Below are 19,440 nucleotides of genomic sequence, written 5' to 3' on the forward strand. Positions count from 1 at the left end.
GACACTGACACACCCCACACCCCTCACTGTGACACCGACACACCACACACCCCTCACTGTGACACTGACACACCCCTCACTGTAACACCGACACACCTCACACCCCTCACTCTAACACCGACACACCCCACACCCGTCACTGTGACACCGACACACCCCACACCCCTCACTGTGTGACTGACACACCCCACACCCCTCACTGTGACACCGACACACCCCACACCCCTCATGTGACACCGACACACCCCACACCCGTCACTGTGACACTGACACACCCCACACCCCTCACTGTAACACTGACACACCCCTCACTGTGAGACTGACACCCCACACCCCTCACTGTGAGACTGACACACCCATGTTCTGTGTAACACAGACCCCCCCAATCATCTTGACTCTCACTACGTTGAAGTGCATGGTTATTTTCATTTTGCAACCCTTGCTGCACAGCATCTACTGACTCGAATGTTACTTCAATCTGATTTCAGGCAGTCAAGTTCGAGCCCTACCATGACAGTGCCCTTGCACGATTTCTCCTGAAAAGAGCATTAAGAGTGAGTATTGAATTGCTGATTGCCAGTTTGTAAGAACATCTTTCATTTTTATTCCTCGCAGAATTTAAGTGAGAAATCTCTTGCTCCCTAGAGTAAATGCATCGGCCATTTTCTTTTCTGGTTTTTGAGAAGTGAAGTGGCTGGATCGTTGCACTATTGCCAGCGGTACGCAGTCATCCTGGAGGCCTACCTGCGAGGCTGTGGCGCTGCTATGCTGAGAGACTTCAGGAAGCAGGTTCAGGTGATGGAAACCCTGCACAAAGTGATACTGGAGATAAAGAATGTCACTGCTGAGAAATATGACGTGTCAGCTCAAGGTACATTGACCATCTTTGGCTGCAAGTGATGATACAATAATTCTTTCGGCAATCACTGGAGATTAATTTCACACATAAAATCTATATTGTGTAACCATTCTTGACACTGCTATTTGAAGAATATTCCTGCCTTCGGTGGGAGGTATTGCTCTAGTTCCCTTCATGAGTTCTATTGTATTGAGAAGTTGTTTAGATAGACACTGTTTGATGAGTAAATTGATCTGAAAGTTTAGACTGCCTCTTTAACTTCAATTGTGTGCTTGTATCAAAATTTATCAGGTGGTTAGTCTGCAGTGAAGAGTGCAACCGGTTATACAATGAATATTCCTCATTTTGGAAAATGATTAAGTCTAGTCCAAACTAAGAGAACAATGGTGTCTCCCATCACTAGGTGTTAGAATTCTGGGAATTAAATTGAACTCCTACAATCTCATATAGTGTTTCCTAAAACTCACCTTGGAATAGATAGAAAGACTTATTTTAAAGGAAGAGGAAGTATGGTCTAATCAGAACTCCCTGCCCAAGGAAGCAGTAGAGGCTACCTTATTAAATATATTTAAGGCAGAGTTAGAAAGATTTTTGCATAATAGGGGTATTAAGTTTTTGGGAAAAGGTAGGTAAGTGGGGTTGAGTTCACAGTGAGATCAGGCACGATTTCATTCAATGGTGGAGCTAATTGATCTACTCCTCCTCGTACTTCTTATATTCTGAGGTTTTTAAGGACAATCTAAACTCATCAGAAAATGAACCTGGCAGAATTGTAAACAAGGAACTGGGAAACTGAAAATGAATGAAGTAGTTCTCAGATCAGGCAGTATCTGTGGAAGGAGTGACAACTAACAGTTCAGGTTCAAGACAGGAGATGATGCTAGTTGGATTATTCGTCCAAAGTGTCAGCACTGCTGAGATGATCTGAATAACTTCTCTCAGCGTATGGACTGGGATATAAATTCATAAAGGAAAGGGAGAAACACAATGCATTGAATTCAGCACAAACCGAGCACTACAAATACCCCCAGATCTAACTATCTTTCAGTACTTTGAAAGTCACGTCCCTACATAGCTTTGGGTAAATGCAATATTGTTCAAATGTCTGTAAGAAACTCACGGGCCAACTTGTACCCCATCAGCAATATAATCGTGACAAGATTATTTGTTTCATTAAGATGGTTGAAAATGCTAACATCCTCCTTCTTTTTAGGAGATCTTTAATAGCCGTCTAACAGAGTAGACGGGGCCTCAGTTTAAGTACTTTTGAAGGCATGCCACAGGTACAGAACTGCCAGAGTGCTGCACTGAAATATCGATTTGAAATGTCCTGTCCAAGCCACATGCTCAGTGGAGAGCGATATCGACTGAGACAGCAGTTGTGAAGTCAGAACTGCCTTCAGAAATGCTGTGCAGTGCTTAACTGAATCCATTTTATTTGTAGCCATCCTGCAGTTAAGGCAAAAGCTGGAGAAACTCCAATCCACCGATTTCCCAGAAGATTTCCGGGTTCCATATGATCCTGGTCTACGTGCTGGTGCACTTGTGGTAGGTCACACCTGTGGGGGATTAAACCTGAAAGAGGTCACACCTGTGGGAGATTAAACCTGAGGGTGGTCACACCTGTGGGAGATTAAACCTGAGCGTGGTCACACCTGTGGATAATTAACCTGAGGGAGGTCACACCTGTGGGAGATTAAACCTGAGGGAGGTCACACCTGTGGGAGATTAAACCTGAGCGTGGTCACACCTGTGGGAGATTAAACCTGAGGGAGGTCACACCTGTGGGAGATTAAACCTGAGAGAGTTCACACCTGTGGGAGATTAAACCACAGGGAGGTCACATCTGTGGGAGATTAAACCTGAGGGAGGTCACACCTGTGGGAGACTAAACCTGAGAGAGGTCACAACTGTCGATAATTAAACCTGAGGGAGGTCACACCTGTGGGAGATTAAACCTGAGGGACGTCACACCTGTAGAAAATTAAACCTGAGGGAGGTCACACCTGTGGGAGATTAATCCTGAGAGAGGTCACACCTGTGGGAGATTAAACCTGAGGGGGATTAATCCTGAGGGAGGTCACACCTGTGGGAGATTAAACCTGAGAGTAGTCACACCTGTGGGAGATTAAACCTGAGGAAGGTCACACCTGTGGATAATTAAACCTGAGGGTGGTCACACCTGTGGGAGATTAAACCTGAGGGGGATTAAACCTGAGGGAGGTCACACCTGTGGGAGACTAAACCTGAGAGAGGTCACAACTGTGGATAATTAAACCTGAGGGAGGTCACACCTGTGGGAGATTAAACCTGAGGGAGGTCACACCTGTGGATAATTAAACCTGAGGGAGGTCACACCTGTGGGAGATTAAACCTGAGAGAGGTCACACCTGTGGGAGATTAAACCTGAGGGGGATTAAACCTGAGGGAGGTCACACCTGTGGGAGATTAAACCTGAGCATGGTCACACCTGTGGGAGATTAAACCTGAGGAAGGTCACACCTGTGGATAATTAAACCTGAGGGTGGTCAAACCTGTGGGAGATTAAACCTGAGGGGGATTAAACCTGAGGGAGGTCACACCTGTGGGAGACTAAACCTGAGAGAGGTCACAACTGTGGATAATTAAACCTGAGGGAGGTCACACCTGTGGGAGATTAAACCTGAGGGACGTCACACCTGTGGATCATTAAACCTGAGAGAGGTCACACCTGTGGATATTTAAACCTGAGGGTGGTCACACCTGTTGATAATTAAACCTGACGGAGGTCGCACCTGAGGGAGGTCACACGTGTGGGAGATTAAACCTCAGAGAGGTCACACCTGTGGATATTTAAACCTGAGAGTAGTCACACCTGTGGGAGATTAAACCTGAGGGTGGTCTCACCTGTGGGAGACTAAACCTGAGCGTGGTCACACCTATGGGAGATTAAACCAGAGGGAGGTCATACCTGTGGGAGATTAAACCTGAGAGAGGTCACACCTGTGGGAGATTCAACCAGAGGGAGGTCACACCTGTGGGTGATTAAACCTGAGGGGGTTTAAACCTGAGGGAGGTCACACCTGTGGGAGATTAAACCTGAGAGAGGTCACACCTGCAGAAAATTAAACCTGAGGGAGGTCACACCTGTGGGAGATTAAACCTGAGAGAGGTCAAACCTGTGGGAGATTAAACCTGAGGGGGATTAAACCTGAGGGAGGTCACACCTGTGGGAGATTAAACCTGAACGTGGTCACACCTGTGGGAGATTAAACCTCAGGAAGGTCACACCTATGGATAATTAAACCTAAGGGTGGTAAAACCTGTGGGAGATTAAACCTGAGGGTGGTCTCACCTGTGGGAGACTAAACCTGAGCGTGGTCACACCTGTGGATAATTAAACCTGAGGGATGTCACACCTGAGGGAGGTCACACCTGTGGGAGATTAAACCTGAGGGGGATTAAACCTGAGGGAGGTCACACCTGTGGGAGATTAAACCTGAGAGAGGTCACACCTGTGGATAATTAAACCTGAGGGAGGTCACACCTGAGGGTGGTCTCACCTGTGGGAGACTAAACCTGAGCGTGGTCACACCTGTGGATCATTAAACCTGACGGAGGTCACACCTGAGGGAGGTCACACCTGTGGGAGACTAAACCTGAGAGAGGTCACAACTGTGGATAATTAAACCTGAGGGAGGTCACACCTGTGGGAGATTAAACCTGAGGGAGGTCACACCTGTGGGAGATTAAACAAGAGGGAGGTCACACCTGTGGGAGATTAAACCTGAGAGAGGTCACACCTGTGGGTGATTAAACCTGAGGGGGATTAAACCTGAGGGAGGTCACACCTGTGGGAGATTAAACGTGAGCGTGGTCACACCTGTGGGAGATTAAACCTGAGGGAGGTCACACCTGTGGATAATTAAACCTGAGGGTGGTCACACCTGTGAGAGATTAAATCTGAGGGGGATTAAACCTGAGGGAGGTCACACCTGTGGGAGATTAAACCTGAGAGAGGTCACACCTGTGGATAATTAAACCTGAGGGAGGTCACACCTGTGGGAGATTAAACCTGAGGGACGTCACACCTGTGGATCATTAAACCTGAGAGAGGTCACACCTGTGGATATTTAAACCTGAGGGTGGTCACACCTGTTGATAATTAAACCTGACGGAGGTCGCACCTGAGGGAGGTCACACGTGTGGGAGATTAAACCTCAGAGAGGTCACACCTGTGGGATAATTAAACCTGAGGGTGGTCACACCTGTGGGAGATTAAACCTGAGGGTGGTCACACCTGTGGGAGATTAAACCTGAGCGTGGTCACACCTGTGGGAGATTATACCTGAGAGAGTTCACAACTGTGGGAGAATAAACCTGAGGGAGGTCACACCTGTGGGAAATTCAACCAGAGGGAGGTCACACCTGTGGGTGATTAAACCTGAGGGGGTTTAAACTTGAGGGAGGTCACACCTGTGGGAGATTAAACCTGAGGGAGGTCACACCTGTGGGAGATTAAACCTGAGGGAGGTCACACCTGTGGGAGATTAAACCTGAGAGAGGTCAAACCTGTGGGAGATTAAACCTGAGGGGGATTAAACCTGAGGGAGGTCACACCTGTGGGAGATTAAACCTGAACGTGGTCACACCTGTGGGAGATTAAACCTCAGGAAGGTCACACCTATGGATAATTAAACCTAAGGGTGGTAAAACCTGTGGGAGATTAAACCTGAGGGTGGTCTCACCTGTGGGAGACTAAACCTGAGCGTGGTCACACCTGTGGATAATTAAACCTGAAGGAGGTCACACCTGAGGGAGATCACACCTGTGGGAGATTAAACCTGAGGGGGATTAAACCTGAGGGGGGTCACACCTGTGGGAGTCTAAACCTGAGAGAGGTCACAACTGTGGATAATTAAACCTGAGGGAGGTCACACCTGTGGGAGATTAAACCTGAGGGTGGTCTCACCTGTGGGAGACTAAACCTGAGCGTGGTCACACCTGTGGATCATTAAACCTGACGGAGATTACACCTGAGGGAGGTCACACATGTGGGAGATTTAACCTGAGGGAGGTCACACTTTAGGGAGATTAAACCTGAGAGAGGTCACATCTGTGGGGGATTAAACCTGAGAGAGGTCACACCTGTGTATACTTAAACCTGAGAGAGGTCATACCTGTGGGAGATTAAACCTGAGGGAGGACACACCTGTGGGAGATTAAACCTGAGGGAGGACACACCTGTGGGAGATTAAACCTGAGGGAGGACACACCTGTGGGAGATTAAACCAGAGGGAGGTCACACCTGTGGGTGATTAAACCTGAGGGAGGTCACACCTGTGGGAGATTAAAACTGAGAGAGGCCACACCTGTAGAAAATTAAACCTGAGGGAGGTCACACCTGTGGGAGATTAATCCTGAGAGAGGTCACACCAGTGGGAGATTAAACCTGAGGGGGATTAAACCTGAGGGAGGTCACACCTGTGGGAGATTAAACCTGAGCATGGTCACACCTGTGGGAGATTAAACCTGAGGAAGGTCACACCTATGGATAATTAAACCTGAGGGTGGTCAAACCTGTGGGAGATTAAACCTGAGGGGGATTAAACCTGAGGGAGGTCACACCTGTGGGAGATCAAACCTGAGGGGGAATAAACCTGAGGGAGGTCACACCTGTGGGAGATTAAATCTGAGGGGGATTAAACCTGAGGGAGGTCACACCTGTGGGAGATTAAACCTGAGAGAGGTCACACCTGTGGGTGATTAAACCTGAGGGGGGTTAAACCTGAGGGAGGTCACACCTGTGGGAGATTAAATCTGAGGGGGATTAAACCTGAGGGAGGTCACACCTGTGGGAGATTAAACCTGAGAGAGGTCACAACTGTGGATAATTAAACCTGAGGGAGGTCACACCTGTGGATGAATAAACCTGAGGGGGATTAAACCTGAGGGAGGTCACACCTGTGGGAGATTAGACCTGAGAGTTCACACCTGTGGGAGATTAAAACTGATGGGGATTAAACCTAAGGGAGGTCACACCTGTGGGAGATTAAACCTGAGAGAGGTCACACCTGTGGGAGATTAAACCAGAGGGAGGTCACACCTGTGGGAGATTAAACCAGAGGGAGGTCACACCTGTGGGAGATTAAACCTGAGGGAGGTCACTCCTGTGGGTGATTAAACCTGAGTGGGGTTAAACCTGAGGGAGGTCACACCTGTGGAAGATTAAACGTGAGGGAGGTCACACCTGAGGGAGGTCACACCTGTGGGAGATTAAACCTGAGAGAGGTCACAACTGTGGATAATTAAACCTGAGGGAGGTCACACCTGTGGATGAATAAACCTGAGGGGGATTAAACCTGAGGGAGGTCACACCTGTGGGAGATTAAACGTGAGCATGGTCACACCTGTGGGAGATTAAACCTGAGGAAGGTCACACCTGTGGATAATTAAACCTGAGGGTGGTCACACCTGTGGGAGATTAAACCTGAGGGGGATTTAACCTGAGGGAGGTCACACCTGTGGGAGATTAAACCTGAGAGAGGTCACACCTGTGGGAGATTAAACCTGAGGTGGATTAAACCTGAGAGAGTTCACACCTGTGGGAGATCAAACCTGAGGGGGAATAAACCTGAGGGGGAATAAACCTGAGGGAGGTCACACCTGTGGGAGGTCACACCTGTGGGAGAATAAACCTGAGAGAGGTGACACCTGAGGGAGATTAAACCAGAGGAAGGTCACACCTGTGGGTGATTAAACCTGAGGGGTATTAAACCTGAGGGAGGTCACACCTGTGAGAGATCAAACCTGAAGGAGAATAAACCTGAGCGTGGTCACACCTGTGGGAGATAAAACAAGAGGGAGGTCACACTTGTTGGAGATTAAACCTGAGAGAGGTCACACCTGTGGGAGATTAAACCTGAGAGAGTTCACACATATGGGAGATTAGACCTGAGAGTTCACACCTGTGGGAGATTAAACCTGAGGGGGATTAAACCTGAGGGAGGTCACACCTGTGGGAGATTAAACCTGAGGGAGGTCAAACCTGTGGGAGATTAAACCAGAGGGAGGTCACACCTGTGGGAGATTAAACCTGAGGGAGGTCACTCCTGTGGGTGATTAAACCTGAGTGGGGTTAAACGTGAGGGAGGTCACACCTGAGGGAGGTCACACTTGTGGGAGATTAAACCTGAGGGAGGTCACACCTGTGGGAGATTAAACCTGTGGTAGGTCACGCCTGTGTGTGATTAAACCTGAGATTGATCACTCCGGTGGGAGATTGAACCTGAGAGAGTTCACACCTGTGGGAGATTAAACCTGAGAGAGGTCACACCTGTGGGAGATTAAACCTGAGGTGGATTTAACCTGAGGGAGGTCACACCTGTGGGAGATTAAACCTGAGGGAGGTCACACCTGTGGGAGATTAAACCAGAGGGAGGTCACACCTGTGGGTGATTAAACCTGAGGGATATTAAACCTGAGGGAGGTCACACCTGTGGGAGATCAAACCTGAGGGGGAATAAACCTGTGGGAGGTCACACCTGTGGGAGATTAAACCTGAGAGAGGTCACACCTGTGGGAGATTAAACCAGAGGGAAGTCACACCTGTGGATAATTAAACCTGAGGGAGGTCACACCTGAGGGAGGTCACACCTGTGGGAGGTTAAACCTGAGCGTGGTCACACCTGTGGGAGATTAAACCTGCGAGAGTTCACACCTGTAGGAGATTAAACCAGAGGAAGGTCACACCTGTGGGAGATTAAACCTGAGGAATGTCACACCTGTGGGAGGTTAAACCTGTGGGAGATTAAACCTGAAGGGGATTAAACCTGAGGGGGTTTAAACCTGAGGGAGGTCACACCTGTGGATAATTAAACCTGAGGGAGGTCACACCTGTGGGAGATTAAACCAGAGGGAGGTCACACTTGTTGGAAAATAAACCTGAGAGAGGTCACACCTGTGGGAGATTAAACCTGAGGGTAGTCACACATGTGGGAGATTAAACCTGAGTGAGGTCACACCTGTGGGAGATTAAACCTGAGAGAGTTCACGCCTGTGGGAGATTAAACCTGAGGGAGGTCACACCTGTGGGAGATTAAACCTGAGAGAGGTCACACCTGTGGGAGATTAAACCTGAGGAAGGTCACACCTGTGGGAGATTAAACCTGAGGGAGGTCACACCTGTGGGAGGTTAAACCTGAGGGAGATTAAACCTGAGAGAGGTCACACCTGTGGGAGATTAAACCTGAGGAGGATTAAACCTGAGGGGGTTTAAACCTGAGGGAGGTCACACCTGTGGATAATTAAACCTAAGGGAGGTCGCACCTGTGGGAGATTAAACCTGAGGGAGGTCACACCTGTGGGAGATTAAACCTGAGAGAGGTCACACCTGTGGGAGATTAAACCTGAGGGTAGTCACACCTGTGGGAGATTAAACCTGAGCGAGGTCACACCTGTGGGAGATTAAACCTGAGAGAGTTCACGCCTGTGGGAGATTAAACCTGAGAGAGTTCACACCTGTGGGAGATTAAACCTGAGGGAGGTCACACCTGTGGGAGATTAAACCTGAGAGAGGTCACACCTGTGGGAGATTAAACCAGAGGGAGGTCACACCTGTGGGAGATTAAACCTGAGGGAGGTCACACCTGTGGGAGATTAAACCTGAGGGGGATTAAACCTGAGGGAGGTCACACCTGTGGGAGATTAAACCTGAGAGAGTTCACACCTGTGGGAGATTAAACCTGAGAGTTCACACCTGTGGGAGATTAAACCTGAGGGGGATTAAACCTGAGGGAGGTCACACCTGTGGGAGATTAAACCAGAGGGAGGTCACACCTGTGGGAGATTAAACCTGAGAGAGGTCACACCTGTGGGAGATTAAACCTGAGGGAGGTCACACCTGTGGGAGATTAAACAAGAGGGAGGTCACACCTGTGGGAGATTAAACCTGAGAGAGGTCACACCTGTGGGAGATTAAACCTGAGAGAGGTCACACCTGTGGGAGATTAAACCTGAGAGAGGTCACAGCTGTGGGAGATTAAACCTGAGGAAGGTCACACCTGTGGGAGATTAAACCTGAGAGAGGTCACACCTGTGGATAATTAAACCTGAGCGTGGTCACACCTGTGGGAGATTAAACCTGAGGGAGGTCACACCTGTGGGAGATTAAACCTGAGAGAGGTCACACCTGTGGGAGATTAAACCTGAGAGAGGTCACACCTGTGGATAATTAAACCTGAGGGAGGTCACACCTGTGGGAGATTAAACCTGAGAGAGTTCACACCTGTGGGAGATTAAACCTGAGGGAGGTCACACCTGTGGGAGATTAAACCTGAGGGAGGTCACACCTGTGGGAGATTAAACCTGAGAGAGGTCACACCTGTGGGAGATTAAACCTGAGGGAGGTCACACCTGTGGGAGATTAAACCAGAGGGAGGTCACACCTGTGGGAGATTAAACCTGAGAGAGTTCACACCTGTGGGAGATTAAACCTGAGGGAGGTCACACCTGTGGGAGATTAAACCTGAGAGAGGTCACACCTGTGGGAGATTAAACCTGAGGGAGGTCACACCTGTGGGAGATTAAACCTGAGGGAGGTCACACCTGTGGGAGATTAAACCTGAGGGAGGTCACACCTGTGGGAGATTAAACCTGAGAGAGGTCACACCTGTGGGAGATTAAACCTGAGGGGGATTAAACCTGAGGGAGGTCACACCTGTGGGAGATTAAACCTGAGAGAGGTCACACCTGTGGGAGATTAAACCTGAGGGAGGTCACACCTGTGGATAATTAAACCTGAGGGTGGTCACACCTGTGGGAGATTAAACCTGAGAGAATTCACACCTGTGGGAGATTAAACCTGAGAGAGGTCACACCTGTGGATAATTAAACCTGAGGGAGGTCACACCTGAGGGAGGTCACACCTGTGGGAGATTAAACCTGAGGGAGGTCACACCTGTGGGAGATTAAACCTGAGGGGGATTAAACCTGAGGGAGGTCACACCTGTGGGAGATTAAACCTGAGAGAGGTCACACCTGTAGATAATTAAACCTGAGGGATGTCACACCTGAGGGAGGTCACACCTGTGGGAGATTAAACCTGAGAGAGGTCACACCTGTGGGAGATTAAACCTGAGAGAGGTCACACCTGTGGGAGATTAAACCTGAGAGAGGTCACACCTGTGGGAGATTAAACCTGAGAGAGGTCACACCTGTGGGAGATTAAACCTGAGGGAGGTCACACCTGTGGGAGATTAAACCTGAGAGAGGTCACACCTGTGGGAGATTAAACCTGAGAGAGGTCACACCTGTGGGAGATTAAACCTGAGGGAGGTCACACCTGTGGGAGATTAAACCTGAGAGAGATCACACCTGTGGATAATTAAACCCGAGAGAGGTCACCGCTGTGGATAATTAAACCTGAGAGAGTTCACACCTGTGGGAGATTAAACCTGAGAGAGGTCACACCTGTGGGAGATTAAACCAGAGGGAGGTCACACCTGTGGGAGATTAAACCACAGGGAGGTCACACCTGTGGGTGATTAAACCTGAGAGAGGTCACACCTGTGGATAATGAAACCTGAGGGTGGTTATACCTGTGGGAGATTAAACCTGAGGGAGGTCACACCTGTGGGAGATGAAACCTGATGGAGGTCACACCTGTGGGAGATTAAACCTGAGGGAGGTCACACCTGTGGGAGATTAAACCTGAGAGAGGTCACACCTGTGGGAGATTAAACCAGAGGGAGGTCACACCTGTGGATAATTAAACCTGAATTAAACCTGAGGGAGGTCACACCTGTGGATAATTAAACCTGAGGGTGGTCACACCTGTGGGAGATTAAACCTGAGGGGGATTAAACCTGAGGGAGGTTACACCTGTGGGAGATTAAACCTGAGAGAGGTCACACCTGTAGATAATTAAACCTGAGGGATGTCACACCTGAGGGAGGTCACACCTGTGGGAGATTAAACCTGAGAGAGGTCACACCTGTGGGAGATTAAACCTGAGGGAGGTCACACCTGTGGGAGATTAAACCTGAGAGAGGTCACACCTGTGGGAGATTAAACCTGAGAGAAGTCACGCCTGTGGGAGATTAAACCTGAGAGAGGTCACACCTGTGGATAATTAAACCTGAGGGAGGTCACACTTGTGGGAGATTAAACCTGAGAGAGTTCACACCCGTGGGAGATTAAACCTGAGAGCTCACACTTGTGGGATATTTAACATGAGAGTGGTTAAATCTGTGGGAGATTAAACCAGAGAGAGTTCACACCTGTGGGAGATTAAACCTGAGAGAGTTCACACCTGTGGGAGATTAAACCTGAGAGAGGTCACACCTGTGGGAGATTAAACCAGAGGGAGGTCACACCTGTGGGAAATTAAACCTGAGGGAGGTCACACCTGTGGGAGATTAAACCTGAGAGAGCTCACACCTGTGGATTATGAAACCTGAGAGAGGTCACACCTGTGGATAATTAAACCTGAGAGAGTTCACACCTGTGGGAGATTAAACCTGAGAGAGGTCACACCTGTGGGAGATTAAACCAGAGGGAGGTCACACCTGTGGGAGATTAAACCTGAGAGAGGTCACACCTGTGGGAGATTAAACCTGAGTGAGGTCACACCTGTGGATAATTAAACCTGAGGGTGGTTATACCTGTGGGAGATTAAACCTGAGGGAGGTCACACCTGTGGGAGATGAAACCTGATGGAGGTCACACCTGTGGGAGATTAAAACTGAGAGTGGTTATACCTGTGGGAGATTAAACCTGAGAGAGGTCACACCTGTGGGAGATTAAACCAGAGGGAGGTCACACCTGTGGATAATTAAACCTGAGGGGGATTAAACCTGAGGCAGGTCACACCTGTGGATAATTAAACCTAAGGGTGGTCACACCTGTGGGAGATTAAACCTGAGGGAGGTCACTCCTGTGGGAGATTAAACCTGAGAGAGGTCACGTCTGTGGATAATTAAACCTGAGGGAGGTCACACCTGAGGGAGGTCACACTGTGGGAGATTAAACCTGAGAGAGGTCACACTTGTAGATAATTAAACCTGAGGGATGTCACACCTGAGGGAGGTCACACCTGTGGGAGATTAAACCTGAGAGAGGTCACACCTGTGGGAGATTAAACCTGAGAGTTCACACCTGTGGGAGATTAAACCTGAGAGAGGTCACACCTGTGGGAGATTAAACCAGAGGGAGGTCACACCTGTGGGAGATTAAACCTGAGGGAGGTCACACCTGTGGGTGATTAAACCTGAGCGAGGTCACACCTGTGGGAGATTAAACCTGAGGGTGGTCACACCTGTGGGAGATTAAACCTGAGGGAGGTCACACCTGTGGGAGATGTAACCTGAGAGAGGTCACACCTGTGGGAGATTAAACCTGAGGGAGGTCACACCTGTGGGAGATTAAACCTGAGGGAGGTCACACCTGTGGGAGATTAAACAAGAGGAAGGTCACACCTGTGGATGATTAAACCTGAGGGTGGTCACACCTGTGGGAGATTAAACCTGAGAGGTCACACCTGTGGGTGATTAAACCTGAGGGAGGTCACACCTGTGGGAGATTAAACCTGAGGGAGGTCACACCTGTGGGAGGTTACACCTGTGGGAGATTAAACCAGAGGGAGGTCACACCTGTGGGAGATTAAACCTGAGAGAGGTCACACCTGTGGAAGATTAAACGTGAGGGAGGTCACACCTGAGGGAGGTCACACTTGTGGGAGATTAAACCTGAGAGAGTTCACACCTGTGGGAGATTAAACCTGAGTGTTCACACCTGTGGGTGATTAAACCTGAGGGAGGTCACACCTGTGGGAGATTAAACCAGAGGGAGGTCACACCTGTGGGAGATGAAACCTGAGAGAATTCACACCTGTGGGAGATTAAACCTGAGTGCTCACACCTGTCGTATATTAAACCTGAGAGAGGTCACACCTGTGGGAGATTAAACCAGAGGGAGGTCACACCTGTGGATAATTAAACCTGAGGGGGATTAAACCTGAGGGAGGTCACACCTGTGGATAATTATACCTGAGGGTGGTCACACCTGTGGGAGATTAAACCTGAGGGGGATTAAACCTGAGGGAGGTTACACCTGTGGGAGATTAAACCTGAGAGAGGTCACACCTGTAGATAATTAAACCTGAGGGATGTCACACCTGAGGGAGGTCACACCTGTGGGAGATTAAACCTGAGAGAGGTCATACCTGTGGGAGATTAAACCAGAGGGAGGTCACACCTGTGGGAGATTAAACCACAGGGAGGTCACACCTGTGGGTGATTAAACCTGAGAGAGGTCACACCTGTGGATAATGAACCTGAGGGTGGTTATACCTGTGGGAGATTAAACCTGAGGGAGGTCACACCTGTGGGAGATGAAACCTGATGGAGGTCACACCTGTGGGAGATTAAAACTGAGGGTGGTTATACCTGTGGGAGATTAAACCTGAGAGAGGTCACACCTGTGGGAGATTAAACCAGAGGGAGGTCACACCTGTGGATAATTAAACCTGAGGGGGATTAAACCTGAGGGAGGTCACACCTGTGGATAATTATACCTGAGGGAGGCCACACTTGTGGGTGATTAAACCTGAGAGAGGTCACACCTGTAGATAATTATACCTGAGGGATGTCACACCTGATGGAGGTCACACCTGTGGGAGATTAAACCAGAGAGAGGTCATACCTGTGGGAGATTAAACCTGAGGGAGGTCACATCTGTGGGAGATTAAACCTGAGAGAGTTCACACCTGTGGGAGATTAAACCTGAGTGTTCACACCTGTGGGAGATTAAACCAGAGGGAGCTCACAACTGTGGGAGATTAAACCACAGGGAGGTCACACCTGTGGGTGATTAAACCTGAGAGAGGTCACACCTGTGGATAATGAAACCTGAGAGAGGTCACACCTGTGGATAATTAAACCTGAGGGAGGTCACACCTGTGGATAATTAAACCTGAGCGTGGTCACACCTGTGGGAGATTAAACCACAGGGAGGTCACACCTGTGGGTGATTAAACCTGAGAGAGGTCAGACCTGTGGATAATGAAACCTGAGAGAGGTCACACCTGTGGATAATTAAACCTGAGCGTGGTCACACCTGTGGGAGATTAAACCAGAGGGAGGTCACACCTGTGGGAGATTAAACCTGAGGGAGGTCACACCCATGGCCAGTCACACCCATGGGAGGTCTCACCTGAAGTAAATCACACATGTTCTGGGGAAACTTTTCCAAATTTCCTTAAATACTAAAATGCTTCTCATGTTGTCAAGAGTGTGTGTCAAGCTGAACTGCAGAATGAACTTCTCTTTGATGACAATTTTAATTGCTTGGTAGTCCTCACTGAAAAGGCTGCATGAAGTTGTGGATCTGACACTTGACCCAACATCCTATTGCTATTAGTAGCCAGTTTGAGAAGCTGGTCATTGCCAACTGTCTTGAATCATCCATATAGGTGTCGGACAAGATCTCAATCACCTCCTCAGAAGTGCCTGAATCATTTTTTCTCTTCTATCTGGGTCATGGTCACTCTCAGGTTCCCAGGCTGCTGATCTCTGACGTGTCTCATGTTTTGCTGCAAATACCAGCATTCGGAATATCTTCTCAACTCCACACTCAACGGAAGGCAACCTCATCTACTTTTCCTTCGGAATCAAAATCGAATCAGATTTAATATCACTGAGATATGTCATGAAATTTATTGTTTTGCAGCAGTACATAAAAAAATTATGTTTCAGTAAGAAATGTAAAATATAAATACAATGAAAGAAGTGAGTTGGCGTTCACAGGTTTGTTATTTATTCTGAAAGCTGATGGCAGAGAGGAAGAAGCTGTTCTTAAGGCATTGAGTGTGGGTCTTCAGGCTCCTGTACCTCCTTCCTGATGGTCATAATGAGAAAGGGACATGTCCTGGATGGTGAGGATCCTTAATGATGGATGGTGTCTTCTTAATGCATCACCTATCCAAGGTGACCTTGATGCTGGCGAGGCAGGTGGCCTTGATGAACTTACAACTCTCTGCAACTTTTCTCGTTCCTGTGCAAGGCCCCTCCAAACCAGACAGTGATGCAACGAGTCAGAACGCGCTCGGCTGTACATATTTGCCAGAGTCTTTGGTGGCATACCAAATATCTTCAAACAGCTAATGAAATAGAGCTGCTGGCATGCCTTTTTTTAAAATAATTGCAACAATATGTATGTTAGGCCAAGGTCGATCTTCAGAGATGTTGGCACCCTTGATCACTGTTCCCTGTAAGCTGTGTGGGTGCCTGGCTGTGCAGACACTGAAAGGCTCCTGTACACGTAGCCTCTGTTTTCTTTATATAATGTTAATATAAAGTGCCGTGCAGTTTTCAGACTGTGTAAAAATTTCCTGCTCAGAGCAATGATTGGTCCATGCAGCTGTAAAACAAAATTAGAGAGAACATTACCCAGGAATTTTGTTTATTCTTTCCACTGGCCCCTCAATGAGGTCTGGCATGTGCTCCCTTAATTTCCCCTTCCTGAATTCCACAATCAACCCCTTGTTCCTCCTCGACCACACCCATCAGTGTTACTTCTCAGAGGGTGTGCTCTTTGCCCCCTGTCCGTTCAGTGGTTCCATTTAATATCAGAGAATGTATACAATATACAACCAAAATTCTCATTCTTATTCTTATTCTTCAGACATCCACAAAAACAGAACAGTGCCCCAAAGAATGAGTGACAGTTGAAATGTCAGAACCCCAAACCCCCCCACTTCCCTCCCACTCACGAGCAGCGGCAAAGCAATGACCCTACCCCTCCCCTGTTTACTTCAACAAAAAAGTATCGGACCCTCGACCCACTAAGCAAGCATCAGCAAAGCCCCCAAGAAAGACCATAATCTGCATACATCAAAAAATAATCATTCACCTGACAATTTGACATACTGTACCATATTCATTCGTCTGTCTCTGACTCGAGAATCGGCAATAAACTCTTCCTCCCCCAATGAGAGAAAGGGAGCAAGTACATGATTCACTGAGTATAGAGACCTCCGACAGCTGATCTGCGGTTCCCGCTGTTCCATTTTCTCCCGCGATGCGTCAGTCTGTGGCACTGGCATAGAATCGGCTTGTTCCCAGAGCTGCAAAGCCTCAGGTATGCTTGTCTTCTTGGCCGTGTCCTTGGGACATCGAGAAACAGCTGGTTGGTGACTCCTGGGCATAGGTCTCATCGCCACATAGAACCAAAGTTTGAGTGTAGCTCTAGGTCATGCTCTTCGACAGAACCACATCCACATTGAAAAGGAAAAGAGAGACGTTAAAGGTAGAAATGCTGCAGATGAGCTTGAAGAAGAGGTTGCTGTCTGGTATCACCCATTTAACACTGGTTTCCTTCCTACCCATGCCACTCCAATCGTTCCTGTGGAAGGAGTTGTCGTCATGCTAATAGCTCAGGGAATCTCAGATTCCTGAGGGGCCTCAACCTGAAATATTGACTGTCCACTTCTCTGTATAAATGCTGTTGACCAGCTGGAGTTCCTCCCCCCTTTGAGGGTTGGTCCACATTCCAGCATCTGTGGTTTCTTTTGTCTCCAGGAACATGATAGCTGCTTGCATTTTAAACTCAAAGCTGTCAGCTTCATCGCTGGAAAGCATGTTTAAATCATTAGGGTCATAGAATCATACAAAAGTACCGCACAGAGCCCATCAGCCCATCTTGTTCATGCCAAAATTATTTAATTTGCCATCGACCTGCACCGGGATCACAGCCCTCCATACCCCTACCATCCATGTACCTATCCAAACTTCTCTTAAACTTTGAAGTCGAGCTTGCATGCATCACTGGTGCTGGCAGCTCTTTTGACACTCTCACGACCCTGAATGAAGAAGTTTGCCCTCCTGTTCCCCTTAAGCTTTTCACCTTTCGCCCTTAATCCATCACCTTTTGGTCGTTGTCCCACCCAATCTCAGTAGAAAAAGCCTGCTTGCATTTACCCTTTCTATACCCCTCATAATTTAATATACCTCTCTCAAATCTCCTCTCAATCTTCTATGTTCCAAGGAATAAAGTCCTAACCTATTCAATTTTTCCTTATAACTCAGGTCCTAACTCTTACAATCTTATTTATGTCTTTCTTGTAGGTAAGTGACCAAAACTGCACACAATACTCCAAATTAGGCTTCACCAACGTCTTATACAATAATGTAGCAAATTTGTTTTTATAGAACATAGAATAGTGCAGCACAGTACAGGCCCTTTGGCTCACAAAGTTGTGCCGACCCTTAAACCCTGCCTGCATATAACCACCCACCTTACATTCCTCCATATACCTGTCTAGTAGTCTCTTAAATTTCACTAGTGTATCTGTCTCAGGCAGTGCATTCCACACACCAACCACTCTCTGAGTAAATAACCTTCCTCTAATATCCCCCTTGAACTTCCCACCCCTTACCTTAAAGCCATGTCCTCTTGTATTGAACAGTGGTGCCCTGGGGAAGAGGCGCTGGCTGTCCACTCTATCTATTCTTCTTATTATCTTGTATACCTCTATCATGTCTCCTCTCCTCCTCTTCCTCTCCAGAGAGTAAAGCTCTAGCTCCCTTAATCTTTGATTATAATGCATACTCTCTAAACCAGGCAGCATCCTGGTAAATCTCCTCTGTACCCTTTCCAACGCTTCCACATCCTTTCTATAGTGAGGTGACCAGAACCGGACACAGTACTCCAAGTGTGGCCTAACCAGAGTTTTATAGAGCTGCATCATTACCTCGCAACTCTTAAACTCTATCCCTCAACTTATGAAAGCTAACACTCCATAAGCTTTCTTAACTACCATATTTACCTGTGAGGCAACTTTCAGGGATCTGTGGACATGTACCCCGAGATCCCTCTGCTCCTCCACACTACCAAGTATCCTGCCATTTACTTTGTACTCTGCCTTGGAGTTTGTCCTTCCAAAGTGTACCACCTCACACTTTTCCAAGTTGAACTCCATCTGCCACTTCTCAGCCCACTTCTGCATCCTATCAATGTCTCTCTGCAATCTTCGATAATCCTCTACAGTATCCACAACACCACCAACCTTTGTGTCATCTGCAAACTTGCCAACCCACCCTTCTACCCCCACATCCAGGTCGTTAATAAAAATCACGAAAAGTAGAGGTCCCAGAACAGATCCTTGTGGGACACCACTAGTCACAACCCTCCAATCCGAATGTACTCCCTCCACCACGACCCTCTGCTATCTGCAGGCAAGCCAATTCTGAATCCATCTGGCCAAACTTCCCTGGATCCCATGCCCTCTGACTTTCTGTATAAGCCTACCATGTGGAACCTTGTCAAATGCCTTACTAAAATCCATGCAGATCACATCCACTGCACTACCCTCATCTATATGCCTGGTCACCTCAAAGAACTCTATCAGGCTTGTTAGACACGATCTGCCCTTCACAAAGCCAAGCTAACTGTCCCTGATCAGACCATGACTCTCTAAATGCCCATAGATCCTATCTCTAAGAAATTTTTCCAACAGCTTTCCCACCACAGACATAAGGCTCACTGATCTATAATTACCCGGACTATCCCTACTACCTTTTTTGAATAAGGGGACAACATTTGCC

General features: G+C 48.0%; 1 protein-coding gene across 6 annotated transcripts in view; it reads left to right on the top strand.

Annotated features, from left to right (window-relative positions):
• Nucleotides 1-19,440, top strand: part of pik3cg (phosphatidylinositol-4,5-bisphosphate 3-kinase, catalytic subunit gamma) — a 111,943-nt gene that overhangs the window by 60,779 nt on the left and 31,724 nt on the right. For all 6 annotated transcript variants that reach the window (XR_010015836.1, XR_010015837.1, XM_063030927.1 and 3 more), the window contains 3 exons: nucleotides 489-554; nucleotides 646-871; nucleotides 2,304-2,407. Coding sequence is in view for 4 of the 6 variants with exons in the window: in XM_063030927.1 (XP_062886997.1) it covers nucleotides 489-554; nucleotides 646-871; nucleotides 2,304-2,407 (396 nt within the window). In the remaining 2 variants the exon portion in view is untranslated. The remainder of the gene's footprint in view (nucleotides 1-488; nucleotides 555-645; nucleotides 872-2,303; nucleotides 2,408-19,440) is intronic.

The sequence above is a fragment of the Mobula hypostoma genome, chromosome 22 (genome assembly GCF_963921235.1).
Source record: "Mobula hypostoma chromosome 22, sMobHyp1.1, whole genome shotgun sequence".
Lineage (NCBI taxonomy): Eukaryota > Metazoa > Chordata > Chondrichthyes > Myliobatiformes > Myliobatidae > Mobula > Mobula hypostoma.